The following is a 19,868-nucleotide window of genomic DNA, read 5'->3' as shown; positions in this document are numbered from 1 at the left end:
GAATGTGCCAGTGCCTCTGTCTGGGACTACTAGCCTCTAGAACTGTGAGGGGGAAAATATCTATTGTTAAGATTCCCTGACTGTAGTATTTTGTTATTCCTTTGCCCGCGGTGATGAATACCTTGCCTCATAGGTATGTAGCTTGCAAGGTGGCCACTAGACTCGGGCTGCTATTTCCTGGAATCAACCCCGAGAAACTGTAAAAGGGGAAATGAAAGAGTAACACCAGCCACAAAACATAAAAAGAGAAACCCCTAGAAGAGACTGTATGTACTGAACTAGCACCTGTGTGTGGACATGACCTGGAGTTGAGACAGGTCTGTAGCCCGGGAGAGGGTCAGATGACAGAATTGGTTGGAGGAAAGATTTTAAAGTTCAGCCCTTGTTTCTTCCACTCTGCCCTGACACAATGCATTTCTCCTGCTTCACTGAAGAACCCAGAGCAGCTCCTCAGAGCCCGTGTGCCAAGATCATGGGTAATATCAGCATGGCGCCAACATTTGGGGTTGTTTGGAACAGTGTGAGTCCAGAAACTGTGCAGTAACCACCTGAGACCTCCTTACAGGGCGAGGACAGGCCTTTTAAAAAAGTTACATTATTCTCAAACATAAGGAATTACCAAGATATACATCCTCCCATGAAAACACACACACACACGTTAGAGATGTGAATATATTTCTTACTATGAATGAGGGGAAAAAAATAAAATAAACATCCCTGCACAGGACTGAGCAATGTGAGATAATGTCAAAAGATCTGGGTCTCACAAAATCACGCAGCTCAGCCTCTTCCCCTTAGAAAGGAGATGATTTACAGTAGAAGGTTTCTCAAGTTTGGCTGGGGAACAAATACTGTGGGTCAGCGAGTTTCCCTTACAGCCCACCAGCCTTAATGAGACCCTGCCTTGCACTGTGACTTCCCCATCTCATATCTAGCCTGGGGCTCTTACCCATTTTCTGCATAAGGTCTGCAGTAGGGAAACAGCTCAGAGCTTTCAGAGTAGGTATTTCCCAGGAGCCTTTAAAGGAGCAGCCCAGAGACACCCTCTTCCCTGCATTCCAGCAGAGAACTAACAGGACAAGCCACACAGAACAGAAGGCCATCCCAGAGCCCCTCCTCTGCTTTCAGACCTGGGAAGCCCTGGACAGAGCTGTCTGCAGAAGGGGCTCCCAGCTGACTTCCACCTGCAGGGTCCCAGGTCCTGGATAGGCTGTCAGCAGCACAGAAACGTGACCCCCGCCCCTCCCGCCCTCCGGACGAAGGAGCTCTCGCAGACAGAACGCCGCGTGGACCCAGGCACGCTCACCATGACCCACCCCGTGCGCGAGCTAAGAGGCCTGGAGCTCTCGCAGACAGAAGGCCACGTGGACCCGGCCCGCGCGCACCATGACCCACCCCGCGCGCGAGCTAAGAGGCCCGAGGCGTGACTGTTAACGCCAACGACCTACCGCTAAGTTCTGACTGGATGTTCCCGGAAATGAACACTTTGATCTGAATCTGGTAGACTCAGATCAAAGAGAGAAAACCCCCAGGCTTTATTCGGAGGCCAGGAGTCAAGGAGAAGACCCTGAGTAAGGACTGGGGGTACCCTCAACCCCGCACAGACCCCTGCCCCCACGGTCTACCTTGGGAGCCACCTGGCAGGGCTGTCAAACTGGGGTGGGGGTGGGTCGGGGCGGTCTTTGGTCTCACGGGGGTGGCCACAGGACTGAGTACTGTAAACCGTAATTATTCAGGGCATGGGGGATCCCGTAAGACCCTGCTCCTGTAGTCAGCTCTGGAAGGCCCCAGCAGGGTGGGGAGATAAGGCTCTCCCTCGTTTCCTCCCCAGGCCTCTCAGGAAGCTAAGGCCATTGGTGTAAGGAGTTGAGCCTCACAGTCGCAGAGGGGAGGATGCTGGGCCCTGCCCACAGTGGTTGACAGGATGATCCTACATGTGAAGGAGGAGAGGATTCTCCACCTCAGAGCACAGGGGACCCCACAGCCCCTGCTCTCAGCCTAGGGCACACTCTAACTTCCTCTGTGGGTTGTCCGGGCAGAATCTGATTGGAACAGGAGCCCTGTGGGTTCCCAGAGTGCTGCCCTCAGACCCTGCAGAGATGGCCTTGGTTAAAGCCAAGGTACAATGTCCCTGCTGAGGGTGCACACACCATGTCATTCCCCCTCCTCCAGGTGCCCTCTTTGCCTGCCCTCCTGCCTGCTTGTGCCTGCTGTCCCTGACCAGTGTCATCATGCCTCGGGGGCGGAAGAGTAAGCGCAGAGCCCGTGAGAGACGCCGCCGGGCCCAAAGGCAGGCTCAGAGGCTCCAGGGTGCTCAGGCCCCTGCGGCAGAGGTGGAAGAGTCCCCCTCCTCTGCTGCTTCGGAAAGTTCTTCCCTGAGCTCCCCTTCTCCTGGCCCATTCCAGGAGCCTCAGGGAGCCACAGCCACTTGCTCTCCTGAGGCAGATGTCTCATGCCCAAGGTCTGGTGATGGTGCCAAGAGCCAAGATGAGGAAAGTGCAAGTGCCTCCGGGGCGGCGCCCAGCACTTCCAGTCCCCGCAGGAGCCCTCTAGATCAGAAGGCATTTCTGTTGGTGCAATTCATGCTGCGCAAGTATAACCTGAAGGAGCCCATAACAAAGGAAGACATGATGAAGCATGTCATCAAACAGCACCAGCACTACTTCCATGAGATCCTCAAGAAAGCCTCCGAGCTAATGGTGCTGGCCTTTGGCATTGATGTAAAGGAAGTCGACCCTGCCAGGCACTGCTATGGCCTGGTCAACAAGTTGCGCCACGCTGGCGATGAGAGCCTGAGGGGAGAGATCATGCCCAAGATGGGCCTCCTGATGACCATCCTCTGTGTGATCTTCATGAAGGGCAACTGTGCCAGTGAGCAGGAGATCTGGGATGTCCTGAATGCGATGGGTGTACATGCTGGAGAGGAGCACTTCGTCCACGGGGAGCCCATGAAGCTCATCACAGAAGACCTGGTGCAAGAAGGTTACCTGGTGTACCGCCAGGTGGCTGGCAGCAATCCTCCACACTACCAGTTCCTGTGGGGCCCACGGGCCCATGCCGAGATAACCAAGATGGAAGTCCTGAAGTTCTTAGCCAAGCTGCACGATACCCACCCCGGTGCCTTCCCAGTCTGGTACGAGGAGGCGCTGAGAGATGAAGAAGAGAGAACCCGAGCCAGATTTGCAGCTATGGCTCGCACCGGGGCCCCGGCCAGTGTGCCTTCCAGGGCCAATTTCAACAGGTTCTCCCACATGTATTGAAATCTGAAGCACTCTCTTCACTTTGTGCTTCAAGTAGTGGGGGGGGGGGTGTGGAGGGGCTTAGGTGGTGCTGGAGGGAACACAGTGCACATCATCTCTGTGTTCTATGTTAGTAACTCGTAGCTTTATCTTGTTGTTGCTGAATGTTTTCAAATGTCGTTCTATAAAAAGAAAAAAAAAGTTTAGCTTTAGAACCTAAGTGTATGAATGATATTGGTTACATATTTAACTTTGTTTATGAGGCTTAAGAGTAAGAGTTTTGCTATTTTACTAAACAAATTGGGTAACCTTCCATCTCATTTAGTGATCTGGAACAAGAAGACATGCCATTGAAAAGGCATTTGGTTAGAAATGTGAAAGGAATTAGTGGTAAGAGTTGAGATCAAAAACTAGAGAACAAAGTAAAAGATGGTCAATTGTTGGTTCCCCTTATTCTTTGTATTCTGCCGTTCTGTGAAATAAAAGTTATAGACCTGCACTTGCTTCATTTATTCAAGTACATAGGAGAAATTAAATCATAATGAACTGCTTCCTGCCTTTTTTTACTCCTCAAACATTAATTGAGCATCTACTCTTGGGAAGGCTCCATGGTGGTAGGGGGGATGGTAAGAAAAAGAAGACAGAGCCACTGCCCCTAGAATGATCAAGGCGGGAACCAGCTACCATAAAAGGAAGATGGTGAGATACCCTCTAAGACAAAAATACAAGTGGAAAGAAGTATGAGGAGGGGAGGAGGGAGGGTCCTGATGAGGGCAGTCAAGTGTAAATGTCCTGAGGCAAGATAATCTGAGGCCTTGGTAAACCTCAATTCCTTCAATGGCAGGCAATTTGCAGTTAAGGTGGGTGGTGCCTCAGAGGAGGGTGTGAGGGTGGTGCCTCAGAAGGGGGTGTGAGGGGGGTGCCTCAGAGGGGGGTGCCTCAGAGGGGGGGTGTGAGGGGGGTGCCTCACAGGGGGGTGTGAGGGGGGTGCCTCAGAGGGGGGTGTGAGGGTGGTGAGCAAGAGCCAGACCCTTGGGTGGTGGGTCTCAGACTTGAGAGGCTGAGACCCTAATGGAGAACTGCTTTTAGCAGTGACTTTGGGGTCATGGATAAAGCAGAGAGAACTTTCTGCCAGGGGCAGGGATGTAAGGTGCCCTGAGCTTTTGTCCCAGTGCAGAAAAACGCAGTCCACAGAATAGGTATTTTATCCCCATCATCTCCAGGGAATTTCTGAGAAATCAGGGTAATACTTCCTCGAGGTGGGATCCAAGCAGCCACTGTGCTGGCACTCATTCCTGGGCTGGGAGAAGCAGTGTGTGCTCCATAAAAAGGGCATTTTAGCTAGCTATCTGGAGTAAAAATTGGCAAACTCTAAGGGAGGGCTTGATTTCGGTAGAGGTAAATGAATGAAAATAGGTGATTTGGATCAAAGGGCATTTGGAAGAGGGGAAAGGGAGTTGTTTTATGACACACATGTTAGGTAGGAGCTTTGGGTTATATCCAGAGGAGTGGGATTCCCCAACATCGAAATTACATACTATTTCCTCTAAGAGGAATGATTTGCTAAGGTATTTTTCTTGCTAAACAGAATTTTTGGCAAAGTTATCCACTGTTCTTCAGCACTGCATATTCTCAGACATATCCTGGATTAACATAATAATACAAAACAAATCCCCCCAAAATAAAAATCTCAACGGGAGAGTGGGTCATATCTGGGGTTCAAACAAAATCATAGCAATAATTGCCATTCTCAATGCACACTGTTCACTGTGCCAGGTGCTTCACATTCGTTACACTCATCCAGCAGTCCTAGAAGGAAGGATGCACCAAACCCACTCCATGGATGTAGAATCTGAGGCTCAGGGAGTTTGCTGAGGTGCTGAATTCACAAGGCCGGTGAATGATAGAGCTCTAGTTTGAATTTGTTAAGTACTCACACTACTCCACTCCTCCCAGCCTTGTGTATTAATTCATTCCTCTTCTCACTATTCCATGATGTTTCTCAGGCAGTGAGACGCAAAAGCCTGTGGCTAAAGTACTGAGGACAGGCCTAAGGAAGGAAGGGGAACATGGGAATCAAACACAATTTGGAAACTGTCTGGGAGCTTCATTTAGCCTGGGTCCTCCTGCCCCAACCCCACCCCAGGGTTCCTTGAGAGCTGACTCTGTACTGGTCCCAGCTCAAGTACCCATTCCCAGCCCTTGGGTCCATTACAGTGCCCTTCCCCTGCGTCTTCCCCACAGTGTCTCCTGCCCACACTGGAACCTGTCCTGTCTTGCCGGTTCTTCTCTGCATCCTCCTCTGCAGGCTGCACTCCTGCTCCCTGTGGAACATACAGCCCACATCTCCAGCCATCCCCAAAGTAGAGCATCCAACTCCTGCAGATCCCGTCCTTCACTATGGACCCTCTGATAGCAGCAGCCCCTTCCATGCAGTCACTCATTCAGACAGTGAATTTTAGACACCACTTCAACCCTATTGCTACCTCCACCAAATTTATTTTTTGCCAGATAAGCTGGTAGATAGACACTGATTTGGCATGAAATCTGCAGGGCCTTGGTTTATCATCATGAGGCTAAAGTATACTTTTTGAAACAACCTTGATAAATGCAGTAAAATTCTGTATTTTTTTTTTTACTTTACATTTTATTCAATTATAATTTATATTCAGTATTTTTTTTTAGGTTCATTTGTACAGCATAGTGATTACACAATGGTATAGTTTACAATGTGTTCCTCTGATATTTTCAGTTCGACAAGGCACCTTACATAGTTATTACAGTATATTGACTGTATTTCCTTCTGTAGAATGTTAATGGAGTATCTTATTTGGAACAGACCACTAATTCTGTACAATGATTTGTGAGCTTAACTAAGTGACCAAGAAGCAAAGCCTCCCTCCTAATTGGGAGATGGGGTCGACCGAGGAACCATCAGCAGGGTCTGGATCCTAACATACCCTGTAGTCTTCTCAGGAAGTTACAGTAGTTTTCTATGGCTGCTGTAACAAATTACCAGAAATTTAGTGGTTTACAACAGCACACATTATTAACTTGGTAGGTATTATTATCTACATTTCTGTAGGGATAAAGGCTGGGATGGTTCTGCTAGAGTCTGTGCTTGGATTTTTACAGGTCCAAGTTAAGCTTTCAGTTGGTGGGCCTCTCAGTTATGAACTCTGGGAAGGCTCTCCTTCTAATATTATTCAGGTTGGTGGCAGAATCCAGGTCTTTGTGGTAGTAAGACTAAGGCCCTGTGTCCTTGCTGACAGTTTCACCTGGCCTCTCTCCAGTCCTTGCAGGCAGGTCCATACATTCTGAGTTAGCAATTAAATGTTGAATTCTTCTCACACTTGGCTTCTCTCTAACTTTCCTTCTGCTGCATCTCTCTTCTGCCGCTAGTCAGAGAATCTTCTCTGCTGATAAGGGCTCATGTCATATATTGGGCCCTCCCAGATAATCCAGTGTATCTTTATTTCAAAGTTGGTTTCATGCATTTTCTACAGCTGCAAAGTACCTTTGGCCATATAACATAACATGTTTACAAGTTTCAGGGATAATATACAGGCATTTCCGTGCAGCAATTATTCAGTCTACCACCAAGGTAGAAAAAGCCTCCAAATGATCAATATTCTCCTGATTCTTTTCTGTATCTGCCCCAGGGGAAAACCCAGACTTTTCAGTGTGCATAAAGACATCTGCACAAGTGGTCAGGCATGTTCTTCAGGTGGTGGGTAGCAGAAACTCACAAGTGGTGATTTTGACCATGCAGCAAGAGGAAGAAGAGGATTCTCATTGTATTAGGACTAGAGAGGTTATTGAAAAGGTCAGTGCAGAAAGGTGCCATAGAGTGGAGAAGAGTGACCCCTCCCTGCTGAGATTTACATTGTCTTTAGAAAATGGGGTGATTCTAAACTTGAAAACACTGGTCACATAGTAGGCACGAGAAAAATTTGGAGTGTTGCAAGGCAATTTGGGCCTTCTCAGAAACTCCTCCAACAATGCAGAGGACTTTTCTGCAAAGATTATAAGTGCTGGACTTTACTCATCGCCTGCTTTGTAATTGTTGATGGGGAGACAGCAAGTGCTCATGCGAGCTGTGTCTTGCTTTTTCTCCTTCCTGGGCACATGGGGAGACTATATTGTCCAGTCCACTCACATTAAGAAGGGTTCTAGGATACCCTTGGCCATTGGAATATAAACAGAAGCAAAGTTTATCATTTCAAGACCAAGGCATTGAGAGTCAGTGTGCCACTTTCTGCTTTCTGTTCAATTCAGCAGCAAACACTGAGGGCCTGTGTTGAGGTGTGGAGTCACATGAATGGAGAAGCCTTCATCCCTGGGCCACTTGCCAGTGTAGATCCCACCTCCCCATGTTAGATTTAATGTGCATAAAAACAACTTTTACAGTGTTAGTTCATCCAGATTCCAGGCTTCTTCCCTTTCATTGATAGCTATTTATCGCAATAACACACAGCCACTATTTCCGTTGTTAGTCTTGCTTAAATAAACTCATTACAATAGAAATAGTACATATATTATTGATTCTAAAAAAATTCTAAAAATACAAAATAATCACAATCCTGCCTCCTTTTTATGGTCCTGTAAAATTTAGGCCCTACTAAGTAACCACAAATGAAAACCCTGTGTGTATAATTTTAAGTTCATTCTAGACTTTTTGTTACATATATGTGTTTGAATAATACACTTTTGATAATTCCCTTTCAAAACATCTCCAGTGAGTAGGGAGACAAACTCTTGAGGGATCACAGTAGGGTGGGAACCCCATTATTACTGAAGCTTACCATACATTTTTTTAATCTATATTGCTTCTACAATATACCTCACTTGTGAATAATAGGTTTTATCACTCCTTCCCGATCAGAAGTTCTTGAGGATTCATGTTGGCATCTCTCTACTCTTCTCCATATTCACTCTCAATATGTTACATATATATAGTCTATGAACTGAGGTGTGACTGATGGTGTAAGGTGTGGCGCTCAGACAGTGGAGAAGGAATGTTCAGTTGAGAAGCAAAAGCAAAGTTTCTCTCACTGTAGAACGTGAACCACAGGCTTCTCAGTGATCGACCTTAGAAGCATGGGACACACAGCATAAGCATGAACATCTTCCTGAAATATTATCATTAACATAAATTTATGTAACATGTACAGGAGTGGGGAAAAAAGTCGGTTTACAGTTGTGAGTATGTGAAACACAGAGTTGATAAAGTTTTTGTGATAATCATAACCTGAATGTCTTTTTTCATAGGAACAACTGTAAACCTACTTTTGCCAACCTCTGTTTTGAGTGCTTACTAGATACCAGAGCCTTTTCTCTGACCTCTCTTTTCTAATCCTTTTCTGATGTCCTACTAAGTAAGGACAGTCATTAATATGTATTTTTCAGATGAGGAAATTGAGATACATAGAACATGTCCAAACTGAAAGGGCAGAATTTAAAAAAAGAAATTAAAAAAAGGAAAAAGACACCGTGAGTTTGTATACATATGTAACAATGTACATCACATTCTGCCTCTTGCCCTTGTCACTTAATAAAATAAATGCAGGATCTTTCTGTGAGAGCACATATAGACCACCTCACTCTTTTAACTACTCCCTAGAACTCTAAGGTGTATGTGTTGTAGATAATGTACCCATTCTCCTCCTAATGGACAAATAAGTTGTTTCTCATTTGTTACTATGATTAATAGAACTGATATCAACATCATTGAATGTGGTTGTTGGTAAAATGTGGGTGTTTTCTGACAGGAAACAGATAGAAATAAACCAGTTGGATTGAAGTAAAAGTAGTTTGATGAGTGTAAATATTTTAAATATTTCTGAAATTGTATTCCAATGTTGCTTTACTAGTTCATATTCTCCCAAATTAATTTATGTGAATAACCAGCATTCTCAAAGGCATTTAATATTATGAATGTTAAATTTGGAGCAAAATTTTTGCCATAATTATATTTTCTCAGTTTTAATTTGTATTTCCCTATTTTGTAATTAACTAGCAGAAAATTAACATAATCTCTCATTCATATGAAGCAGAATTTCTACGGCAATGTCTTGAGTACCAGAATGCCTCTGGGTACATGCTCTCAGAATTCTGATATGCCATTTAAACATTTCCCTTTATTTTGAGAAGCAAAGATTTGTCAGAATGACCAAGTGCCAGTACTTGAGCCTGGGCAAGAAAACACCAATAACTGAGGTTAAGAAGAGCAATTTCTAGAGAGATCATATATTAAAACAAATCCAGAGAGCTTAGGGCAGCTGGTAGTCAGGGATCTGTATGCAGACTTCATCAAAAGGTAGAAAAGTTACCGGGAGGAGAGAAGGTAGAGAGTCTTGTGGAAGGTACCAGATAACTTATATGGATAATATAGGGAATATTGAATGATCATTACCAGCCTCAATTTGTAAAGTGATCTGTGTGGGTAGATTTATTGGATGGAAGTACCAGAGGCAGGCTTGATATTCCTTTCTACCTTAGAACACTCTCTTGCCCACTGTCAGGCAGAGGTTAGTTAAATCCCCGGTGTCACCAACCAAGTGATGTTACTGATGGAATCTGGGAGAGCTACATGTCTTTACTACTCTGGGGATTCTGTGCAACCTCGCCAGTGTAGCAGGACTGAGAGCCGTCTTGTTGCCAAGTAAAGAATGTGATTTTTTCCTGTGTGTATGTGGCATTCCTGCTCCTGAGATTGAGGCTGTGCAAGTGGGTGGGATTGGTTGGTGATTCAGGAGAGTTAAAATAGGGCAAGTATTACCAATGAGTAGTGGAAGGGGATGTGCTGCTGCAAGGAGGGAAATATTGAATGGGGAAACCCCTAAGGCTAATTACCTCAGTGGCTCTGGGAATAAAGGGATGAGTGTGAACATGTCTTTGAAAAACAATCCAGGTGTTATTCTAGCTCAGATTGCCTCCCATGGTTCCTGAATTATTTGCACAGCAGAGAAAGATGTACTTTGGCTGTGTTTGGTGGTCTATGTTGCTACCAGGTACTGACTAGAGTAGGGGGCTGGCCTATGATGCAAACATTTACAAGGTGAATGGAGAGCCATTGTGGTCAGTGTAGTTCCTTGTTACATTGCCTGGGGGTGACAGATATATGTGGCGTTTGAAGCTTTTTTTTTTTATTATAATAACTTTAACTTGATTAAATTAAAATAAAATATTAGATCTGTGCTAGCCATTCCCAAAGTCATCACAGTATTTGTAGTAAATATAGTAAAATCTAAAACTTTGAAGTAAGGACAATGGACTAGCCTGTCAGACACCATCAGCAGATGGAGGAAGCCCAAGTCCTAACAGAAGTAAAGGTGAAGAATCTGGATAATGTCAGAGGGAGCCTAGTAAGGTTCTTGGTTGAGTTTGAGGGACCCTCCACCCCAGAAGAGAGTGGACCCCACAGAGTCTAGTCCTTGTTTTAAGTTCTATCAGGCTCTGTGTAAGGATTACCTGCAGTAGTGCCCTCTGAATTTCCCTTCTGGGGATTCAGGATTTGAAGGGTTTGAATCTGGGGTTGGCCTCAGGACCACAGAAAATGGGGTCCCAGGCACTAATATGAGTAAAGCAAATGACTCTGTGACTCTGTTTAATTTTTGAGGGCCCATCAACCCCAGAGGAGGTGGGCAGCACAGTAGCCTTCCCCTCCTGTAAATTCTGGGAGGCCCTGGTATGGCTGTGAGGCTCATATGCCCTTCACTTCATGCCTTAGAAACTGGAGAGTAACATGGGAAGGGCCTTAGTTTAAGACTTGTTAACCAGAAAGACGATACCCAGGGCCAGCTTAGAGGGGCAAAAAAAGCCCCTATGTGAGTTCCAAGGGACTTCCCCATCCCTAGACTAAAGTCAACCTCATAGAACCCTGCTCCCGTGTCAGCACTGTCAAAGTTGGCTTTAAGTGGTGTTCTCTGATATGTGACTCTGGGTCTCAGCTAAGCAAAAGCATTGATCTGTGCCGAGTGGTGTCACATACACTGAGGGAGGAGCTCTGGGTTCTGGTCAGAATTAAGGTAAAGATCCTGAGTTAGGTGTGAGGGTACTACCCATCCCAGACCAGAAAGGCTCCCAGAGAGTGTTTCTTCTGCTCTCAGAGTACTCTTAGAGTGCGACCCTTGCTGTCTACCTTGGGCGGCACCAAAGGTGGTTTAAGGATGTGATGCACCCTGACTTTTGTTTCTGGTGTATGAGCAAAATCATAGCTTTGCTCTGAGGAGGGCAGCATAGGGCAGGAGACAGAGGAGCTCCAGGCTCTGCCTGGAATTAATGTAAAGACCCTGGTTTACATGTGATAGGGGTTTCCAGAGAGTTCCTGCTATCAGCCCTGATAGAATTCAGACAGTAATTGTCTGACATGGCAACCTCCTAGAACATTCTGAATTTCCCCTGAGAGGACTGAAGCGGGTGAGGGCATCAGACCAGGGTGTCAGTTTTAGGCCAGCATAGGGACAGGTCCTAGGCCCCAACAGGAGTAAGGCAAGACCCCTGAGTAAGGTCTGAGGAAACCGTATACCCCAGAACATACGGGGCCTCACACAACTGCACCCATACTTTCTGTCAGAGAGGCTGCAGTTTAGGTGAGATTGACGTAAGCCAGACATACTTCTGTTTTTGGAGTCTCAGTGGCACTGAGTACCTTCAAATGGGAGGAAGATGATGTCAGGCCAGGATAGGGAGGAATTTTCAAGCCCTACTGCACTTATCACAGATAGGAAACTGAATGAGGTCTCAGGGAAACACCCACTTCAAACAAAGGGGACCTCACAAAGTCCCACCAATGCTCTCAGCTGTGGGAGGCCTTAGTTAAGGGTGTGATGCTGAAGCACCCTCTTATATTTTCCTTGGGCTATCTCAGGAAGATAAGTCTGGTCTAAGAGGGCAGATTTATTGTCATTAAAGGGAGGGAACCCAAGAATTTCCAGCAGTTAATGTGAGGACCCTGAGTGAGGACTGAGGGGACCAACTATCTCAGAACAGTGGGAATCAGAGTCCTATCCACACCATTAGTACCAAGGATACCTCTGTGCCCATGAGAAATGCAGCCCGGGAAGGTATGTCAGACTGAGATCTCCATAACTTTGTCCTCTGGACATTCAAGTATTGGAGGGCTTTACTCTGAGGATATAGCTCTTAGCTCAGCAGAGGGGAGGAGTCCCAGACCCTACCAAAAGTAAAAGTGAGGGCACTGAGTGAGAACTGAGCCCCCTAAGTACACTAAGATAGAGAGGTTACCATAGAGTTCTACTTGCACTTTCTTCCCTGTGCATCTCTTGGCAGGTGTGATAAGATGAAGTTCCCTTAGTTCCCCCTGTGGGGCCTCAGTGTGATGATGGCTTTGAAATGAGTGGTCAGCATTGGAACAGTAGAGCACAGGAAACTTAGGTCCTGCAAAAAGTGGAAGGATGGCCCTTAATATGAAATAAAATACTCCCTAACTCAGAACAGTGCCACTGCTCTAAGCCCTAGTGAGCCCCAAGAAGATCTGATAGGTTGAAGCTAAGGCACACCTGAGTTATTTCCATGGGGTCCTTAGGGTGGAGGCAAATCAGGGAATAGCCTGTGGGTTCCTAGAGCAGTGCTCTCAAGGAAACCTGCAGAGGTAGCTGTCAATAAGGCCAAAGTTTTGTCTCCCTGGTGAAGTTGTCCAAAAAAATCTCATCCTCTCTTCTTAAGGTCACCGAGTCACCTGCCCACTAACCTGCTGCCCTTGTTGAAAGTCACCATGCCTCAGGGTCAGAGGGTAAGCTCTGTGCCCATAAAAAGTGACACTAGGCCCAAGAAGAGCCTGAGAATCCAGTAGTTGTTCAGGTCACAAGGTTGAATTAAGGTACCAACTACCAGAAGGAAGAGAGGCTAAGATCCTTCCACGCCCCTCCTACAACTGAGCCCTTCCACAGAGACACTCTAAATGACAAGGTGAGTATTTTGGTGTATTATCTTCTGTACAAGTATCAAATCAAAGAGCATATTATCAAGGGAGAGATGCTTATATATGTAATCTAAATGTACAGAAATCACTTCCTTGAGATCTTCAAGAGAGCCTCTCAGCACCTGGAAATGGTCTTTGGCCTTGACATGAAGGAAGTGGATCCCTACTGGCACATCCATATCGTCATCAACCACTGGAACCAGGCTATGATGCAATGCTTAGTGATGACAGAGGGGTTCCAAAGACTGGATTTCTGGTGACTGTTCTGGTTGTGATTTTCATGAATGACAATTGTGTCACTGAAAAGCAAGTCACCTAGAATACCACCAAGTGCCTGACAGTGATCCTCCATGCTACAAGTTCCTGTGGGGTCCAAGAGTCCAGGCTAAAATCACCAAGATGAAAGTGCTGGAATTTTTTTACCAAGGTCCATGATACCATCCCCACTCCCTTCCCATACCTTTGTGAGGAGGCTTTAAGAGATGAGGAGGAGAGAGCCCAAGACCAAGCTGCAGCCAGGGCTAATAAGGCTTCCATGGCCAGGGCTCACTCCAGGGCCAAGGTCACCAGCTCCTCCCATCCCTCATAAAGTTTGAGAAAGATTCTTCACTTTGTTGTTAAAAAGAGAATTCCACCTTCTAAGAAGTAAAATGTTAGAGTGGTGCTGAAGACAACACAGTATATAACCTATTTGTTTCTGTTCTGTATAGTAAAAGATAACTTTTAAAATATTTTTCCTTTTAATTGAAGGTTTAAATAGCTTCATAATCCAAATTTATGTAGGCTATGTTCCAACATTTTTTGCTGTGAATGGGATCTAAGAGTAAGAGTTTTATTATTTTGTGACACAAATTGGAAAAGTTTCATTTTATTTAGTGATTTGGAACAAGACAATGTGGCAGTAGATGAGGCATTTCCTTGCAAATGTGAAACAACACAACAATGTAATGGGTGGGATCAGGAAATAGAGAAATAAAAGATAAAAAATTCTTGCTATTATTTATGACTTTTAGTCTGTTGTTTTGTTTATATATATATATGAACATCTATGGATATATTTAGCTTATTCAAGAATGTAAGAGAAATTAGATTGTAATAAGTTAGACCTCTTTCTCAGTGGCCCATTTTTTTTCTCCAACATTAATTGAGCATCTACTCTGCAAACTCTGTGTTAGTACTGAGAATGCTAAGATGTACAAGAACCATCCGTGCGCATAGAATTTTAAAGTCTTAGAGTAGCTGTGATGTGAGGAATATTTAAGACACTCCCTGTGGCCAAAATGACAAGTCAAAATGGTGTGAGGACTTGGGGCTTTTTGGTGTGAACAGTGAAGTGTAAATGCCTGGGCAAGGGGGTTTCAGGCTTTGGGAAACTGTGAGTCCTTTGGTGTGAGGTAATGTTTAAAAAATATTTTCATCGATTTTTTAGAGAGGGGAAGGAAAAGGGAGGGACAGAGAGAGAGAGAGAGCTCAGAGAGAGAGAGAGAGAGAGATGAGAAAGAGAGAGAGAGAGATCAATATGAGAGCAAAATATCAATTGGTTGCCTCCTGCACATCCCCTACCAGGGGACTAAACCCATAACCTGGGCATGTGCCCTGACTGAAAATTGAAACGGCAACCTTTTTGTGCATGGGACCATGCCCAACCAACTGAGCCACACTGGCCAGGGCAGTGTGAGGTAATTTTAATTAAATTGAGTGGTGAGTTAGATAAGTTTGTATGAGTGGTGGCCAGGGGCTAAAATCTCAGAAAATGTGTCTTAGATAAAAAGACAAGTCTGGAGCCCTGGCAGGTTTGGCTCAGCGGTTAAAGCGTCGGCCTGCGGTCCAGAGAGACCCGGGTTCGGTTCCCACAAAGGGCGCGAGCCTCGGTTGCCGCTCGATGTGTCCCTTTCACGTCGATGTTTCTCTCTCTCCCTCCCTCCCACTCTATCTGAACAAAAAATAAAAATATTTCCTCCAGTGAGGATTAAAAAAAAAAAAAAATACAAGTCTGGAATGGAAAACTGCTTCTAGGATTGACTTTAAGATTATGGATAAAGCAGAGAGAAATCTTAACCTGGGACAGAAATGGAAGAGGTCCTGTGCTCTTGTCCCAGTGAAAGAGAATGAAGTCCACAAAATAGATGATTTGTGCACATTATAATAAGGCAGTGTCTGAGAAAGAGGGTAAGACTCACATGAGACAGGATGCTCAGAAGCCACTGTGCTGGCACTCTTTGCCCTAGGCTGGAACAGGTATATCCCATCTAGTAAATGGCAATTTTAATTAGGTTACCTGGAATGTAATTTGGTAAACTCTAAGCTAGAACTTGATTTTGTGATGTAGGTGAAATAATTGCAAACACAAGTGTTTTGGATGGAAGGGCAGATGTAAGGAAGGGATGGAAACAGGCATTGACACAAATTTTAGGAGTTTTGAGTTGCATCAACCTGGAGTAGATTCCTCCACCCAACAATAAATAACATATGCTCAAAAAATTTATGCAGCAAGTAACTTAGTTTAACTTGTTAAGCAACATATTGGCTGCTTTCTGGTGCCATATTCCAGAGCAATATGCATTTTCTGATAATTATTAGATTAAAAGAGAATCCAGAGGAGAGATTGGTAGGTTTTAGGGTGAAGATAATACTAGTAATAATTAAAATTTATCAAAACACAATACATGCCAGACACTGTGTCCTCCTGCCCCTATCCACAGGTTATTTTAGAGTTGACTTCTTGGTGCTGGGACCACGCAGCACTTTCTGAATTACATCACTCTTCTCCTAGGTCTTCCCCAGTGTAGCTTCATGTCCGAATCTGGATCCTAACCTGCTGTCCAGCTCTCCCCTGCTTCCTTTCATAAGTCTGCACTCTGCCCCCAATGGAACAGAGAGTCCACAATCATTCCCCTTTCCCCTGACTTAGAGCCCTCCAACTCCCTGCAGAAGTCTGCTATCCTGTACCTGACCACGGAACCCCTCTGAGAACAACAGTCCTGTCCATGTGGTTATTTACTTTGGCACTGAAGTTTAGATGTCTGCTCATGTGTTCTGGGTGCTTCCACCACACTTCCAAAGTTTTGTTTGTTTGTTTGTTTTAATCTAAATTGGCTGTGAGTAGAATCTGATTTGGAACAGCATGAGAGGAGATTTCAGAAAGCAGATGAGGTAATAAAGAAAAGATAATTTAATTTGGTGACTTATTTGAGACAGGCCATTGAATCTGTGCACTGATAGTGAGCTTAAGTAAGTGGCAAAGAACCAAAGCCTCCCTCCTAAGTGGTAGTAGATGGGAAGGCCTGAGGAAACCACTATGTAGCAACAAACCAATAGAGGCTGTATTCTAACACACCTTGTAGTTCTTTCGGGAGGTTGTAGTAGTATTCCACAGTTGCCATAACAAATTAGTAAAAATTTAGCAGTTTACAACACACATGAATTAGCTCACATGTCTGTGGGTGAGAAATCCAAATTGCTTCTTCTGATTTCTCTGTTCTGGCTTTCACAAGGCCCAAGTCAAGCTTTCAGTTGGCGGGCCTCTTGATCACAAGCTCTGGGAAGAATCTCCTTCCAAGATTGTTCAGGTTAATGGCAGAATTCAGTTCTTTGTGGTAGTAAGACTGAAGCCCTGTTTCCTTGCTGACAGTTTCTCCTGGCCTTTCTCTAGTCCTTACAAGTGGACCCATATATTTTGAGTTAGCAATTAAATGTTGAATCCTTCTCACACATGACATCTCTCTAACATTTTCTCTGCTGCATCTCTCTTCTGCCTCCAGCCAGAGAACCTTCTCTGCTAGTAATGGCTCATGTCATTATATTGGCCCACTCAGATAATCCAGTGTATCTTTATTTCAAAGTTGGTTTTATACCCATTGTACATCTGAAGAGTGCCTTTGGCCATGTAACATAACATGTTCACAGGTTTCAGGGATAAGGTATGGGCATCTCTGTGCAGCAATTATTCAGTCCACCACCAAGGTAAGAAATGTCTTCCTGGCAGACAAACCAGCTTTGATAAGAAAAAACAAATGACCACCATTCTCCTGACACTTGTCTATACCTTCCCCAGGGGAAAACCCAGGCTTTTCAGTGTACCTAAAGACATCTGCACAAGTGGTCAGGCATGCTCTTCAGGTGGTGGGTAGCAGAGACTCACAAGTGGTGATTTTGACTATGCAGCAAGAGGAAGAAGAGCATTCTCAGTATATTGGGACCATAGAGGTTATTGAAGAGGTCAGTGCAGAAAAGTGCCATAGAGTGCAGAAAGTTGACCCCTCCTTGCTGAGAATTACATTGTCTTTAGAAAATTGGGGTGATCTCAATACCAGATATCAGGTTATAGTACAAAGCGACTGTAACCAAAACAGCCTGGTACTGGCACAAGAACAGGCATATAGACCAGTGGAACAGAACTGAAAACCCAGAAATGGACCCAAGGCAATACGCTCAATTAATATTTGACAAAGGGTGCAAGAGCATACAGTGGAGTAAAGACAGCCTCTTTAATAAATGGTGTTGGGAAAATTGGACAGCTACATGCAAAAAAATGAAACTAGACCATCAACATACACCATACACAAAAATAAACTCAAAATGGATAAAAGACTTAAATGTGACCCGTGAATCCATAAAAATTCTAGAAGAAAATGTAGGCAACAAAATTTCGGACATCATACGGAGCAGAATTTTCACTGATACATCACCTAAGGCAACAGAAATAAAGGAGAAAATGAACACATGGGACTACATCAAACTCAAAAGCTTCTGCACAGCAAAAGAAACAATCATCAAAATGGAAAGGCAACCCACTGTATGGGAGAACATCATTGCCAATGATGTATCAGATAAGGGGTTAATTTCCAATATATATAGAGTGCTCATACAAAAGGAAGACAAAGAACCCAATTAAACAATGGGCAGAGGAGCTGAATAGACACCTCTCCAAACAGGACATACAAATGGCCAAGAGACATATGAAGAAATGCTCCACATCACTAATCATCAGAGAGATGCAAATTAAAACAACAATGAAGTATCACCTCACACCTGTCAGAATGGCCGCCATCAACAAATCATCAAACAACAAGTGTTGGCGAGGGTGTGGAGAAAAGGGGACTCTAATACACTGCTGGTGGGAATGCAGACTGGTGCAGCTGCTATGGAAAACAATATGGTGCTACCTCAAAAAATTAAAAATTGAACTTCCATTTGACCCAGTGATCCCACTTCTAGGAATATACCCTAGGAAGCCTGAAACACCAATCAGAAAGAATATATGTACCCCCATGTTCATAGCAGCACTATTTACAATAGCTAAGATCTGGAAACAGCCCAAGTGTCCACCAGTAGACGAATGGATAAAAAAGCAGTGGTACATATACACAATGGAGTACTATGCAGCGGTAAGAAAGAAAGATCTCTTATCCTTTGAGAGGACATGGAGGGACCTGGAAAGTATTATCCTAAGTGAAAGAAGCCAAGCAGAAAAAGACAAATACCACATGATCTCACTTATATACGGAATATAATGAACATAACAGTCTGAGGAATACAGTAGACCCAGAAACATGGAAGTAGGGCACAGACTGACATCCCTCAGAAGAGGGGGTGGGGGGGTGGGGGGGTGGGAAGAGATAAACCACAGAACTTATATGCATGTATGCATGACCAATGGACATGGACAACTAAGCCGGGGACAGGGCGGAGGTGGGGTGGGGTGGGGGGTGCCAATGGGGTAAAAAGGTAAAATATCTGTAACAAAAAAATAAATAAAAAATTCATAAAAAAAAGAAAAGAAAATTGGGGTGATCCTGTATTTGAAAACACTGGTCACATAGTAGGCACAAGAAAAATTTGGAGTGTTGCAAGGCAATTTGGGCCTTCTCAGAAACTCCTCCAACAAAGCAGAGGCTCTTCTGTACAGATTATAAATGCTGCACTTTACTGATCACCTGCTCTGTAATTGTTGATGGGGAGACAGAAAGTGCTCATGTGAGCTGTGTCTTGCTCTTTCTCCTTCCTGGGCACATGGGGATACTATATTGTCCAATCTACTCATACTAAAAAGGGTTTTTGGATGACCTTGGCCACTGGAATATAAACAGAATCAAAGTTTATCATTTCGAGACCAAGGCATTGAGAGTCAGTGTGCCACTTTCTGCTTTCTGTTCAATTCAGCAGCAAACACTGAGGGCCTGTGTTGAAGTGTGGAGTCACATGAATGGAGCAGCCTTTATCCCTGGGCCACTTGCCGGTGTATATCCCACCTCCCCATGTTAGATTTACTGTGCATACAAACAACTTTTGTGCCCTGGCCAGTTTGGTTCAGCAGTTAGAGCATCCATCCGCCCCTGGACTGATGGGTCTAGAGTTTGATTCCCAGTCAAGGTCATATACCGGCTTCCAGATTAGATCCCCCACCCCAGTTGGGGTCATGCAGGAGGCAACCAATTGATGTATCTTTTTCACATCTCACATCGATGTCTCTCTCTCTCCTTTTCCCCTCCTCCCTTCCACTCTAAACAAAAAAACAAAAAAACAAAAAAACTTTTATAGTGTTAGATTATCCAGATTTCAGTCTTCTTCCCTTACATTCACTAATAACATAGATGTAGTATTTCTGTTGTTAGTCTTACTTAAATAAAATAATTACAATAGAAATAGTGCATGTATTGTTGACTCTAAAAATATTATAAAAA

General features: G+C 44.5%; 1 protein-coding gene and 1 pseudogene across 1 annotated transcript; both read left to right on the top strand.

Annotated features, from left to right (window-relative positions):
- The first annotated feature begins 2,231 nt into the window (after positions 1-2,231).
- Positions 2,232-3,260, top strand: LOC118636673 (melanoma-associated antigen B10-like). The gene is made up of 2 exons (XM_036271801.1): positions 2,232-2,333; positions 2,406-3,260. Exons 1-2 carry the CDS (start codon positions 2,232-2,234, stop codon positions 3,258-3,260), a joined length of 957 nt encoding a protein of 318 aa, XP_036127694.1.
- A 9,025-nt stretch (positions 3,261-12,285) lies between these two features.
- On the top strand, positions 12,286-13,774 carry LOC118635507 (annotated as a pseudogene).
- Positions 13,775-19,868: the final 6,094 nt, after the last annotated feature.

The sequence above is a fragment of the Molossus molossus genome, unplaced genomic scaffold (genome assembly GCF_014108415.1).
Source record: "Molossus molossus isolate mMolMol1 unplaced genomic scaffold, mMolMol1.p scaffold_m16_p_2, whole genome shotgun sequence".
NCBI classification, from domain to species: domain Eukaryota; kingdom Metazoa; phylum Chordata; class Mammalia; order Chiroptera; family Molossidae; genus Molossus; species Molossus molossus.
This window is presented reverse-complemented; position numbering and strand designations above follow the sequence as displayed.

What these genes read in the sequence shown, in the direction of transcription:
- LOC118636673 (XM_036271801.1), top strand. Translation starts at nt 2,232, where the DNA reads ATGCCTCGGGGGCGGAAGAGTAAGCGCAGAGCCCGTGAGAGACGCCGC. An exon ending in CTCAGGCCCCTGCGGCAGAG is followed by an intron (nt 2,334 to 2,405) that starts GTGGAAGAGTCC and finishes GGCCCATTCCAG; the next exon opens with GAGCCTCAGGGAGCCACAGC.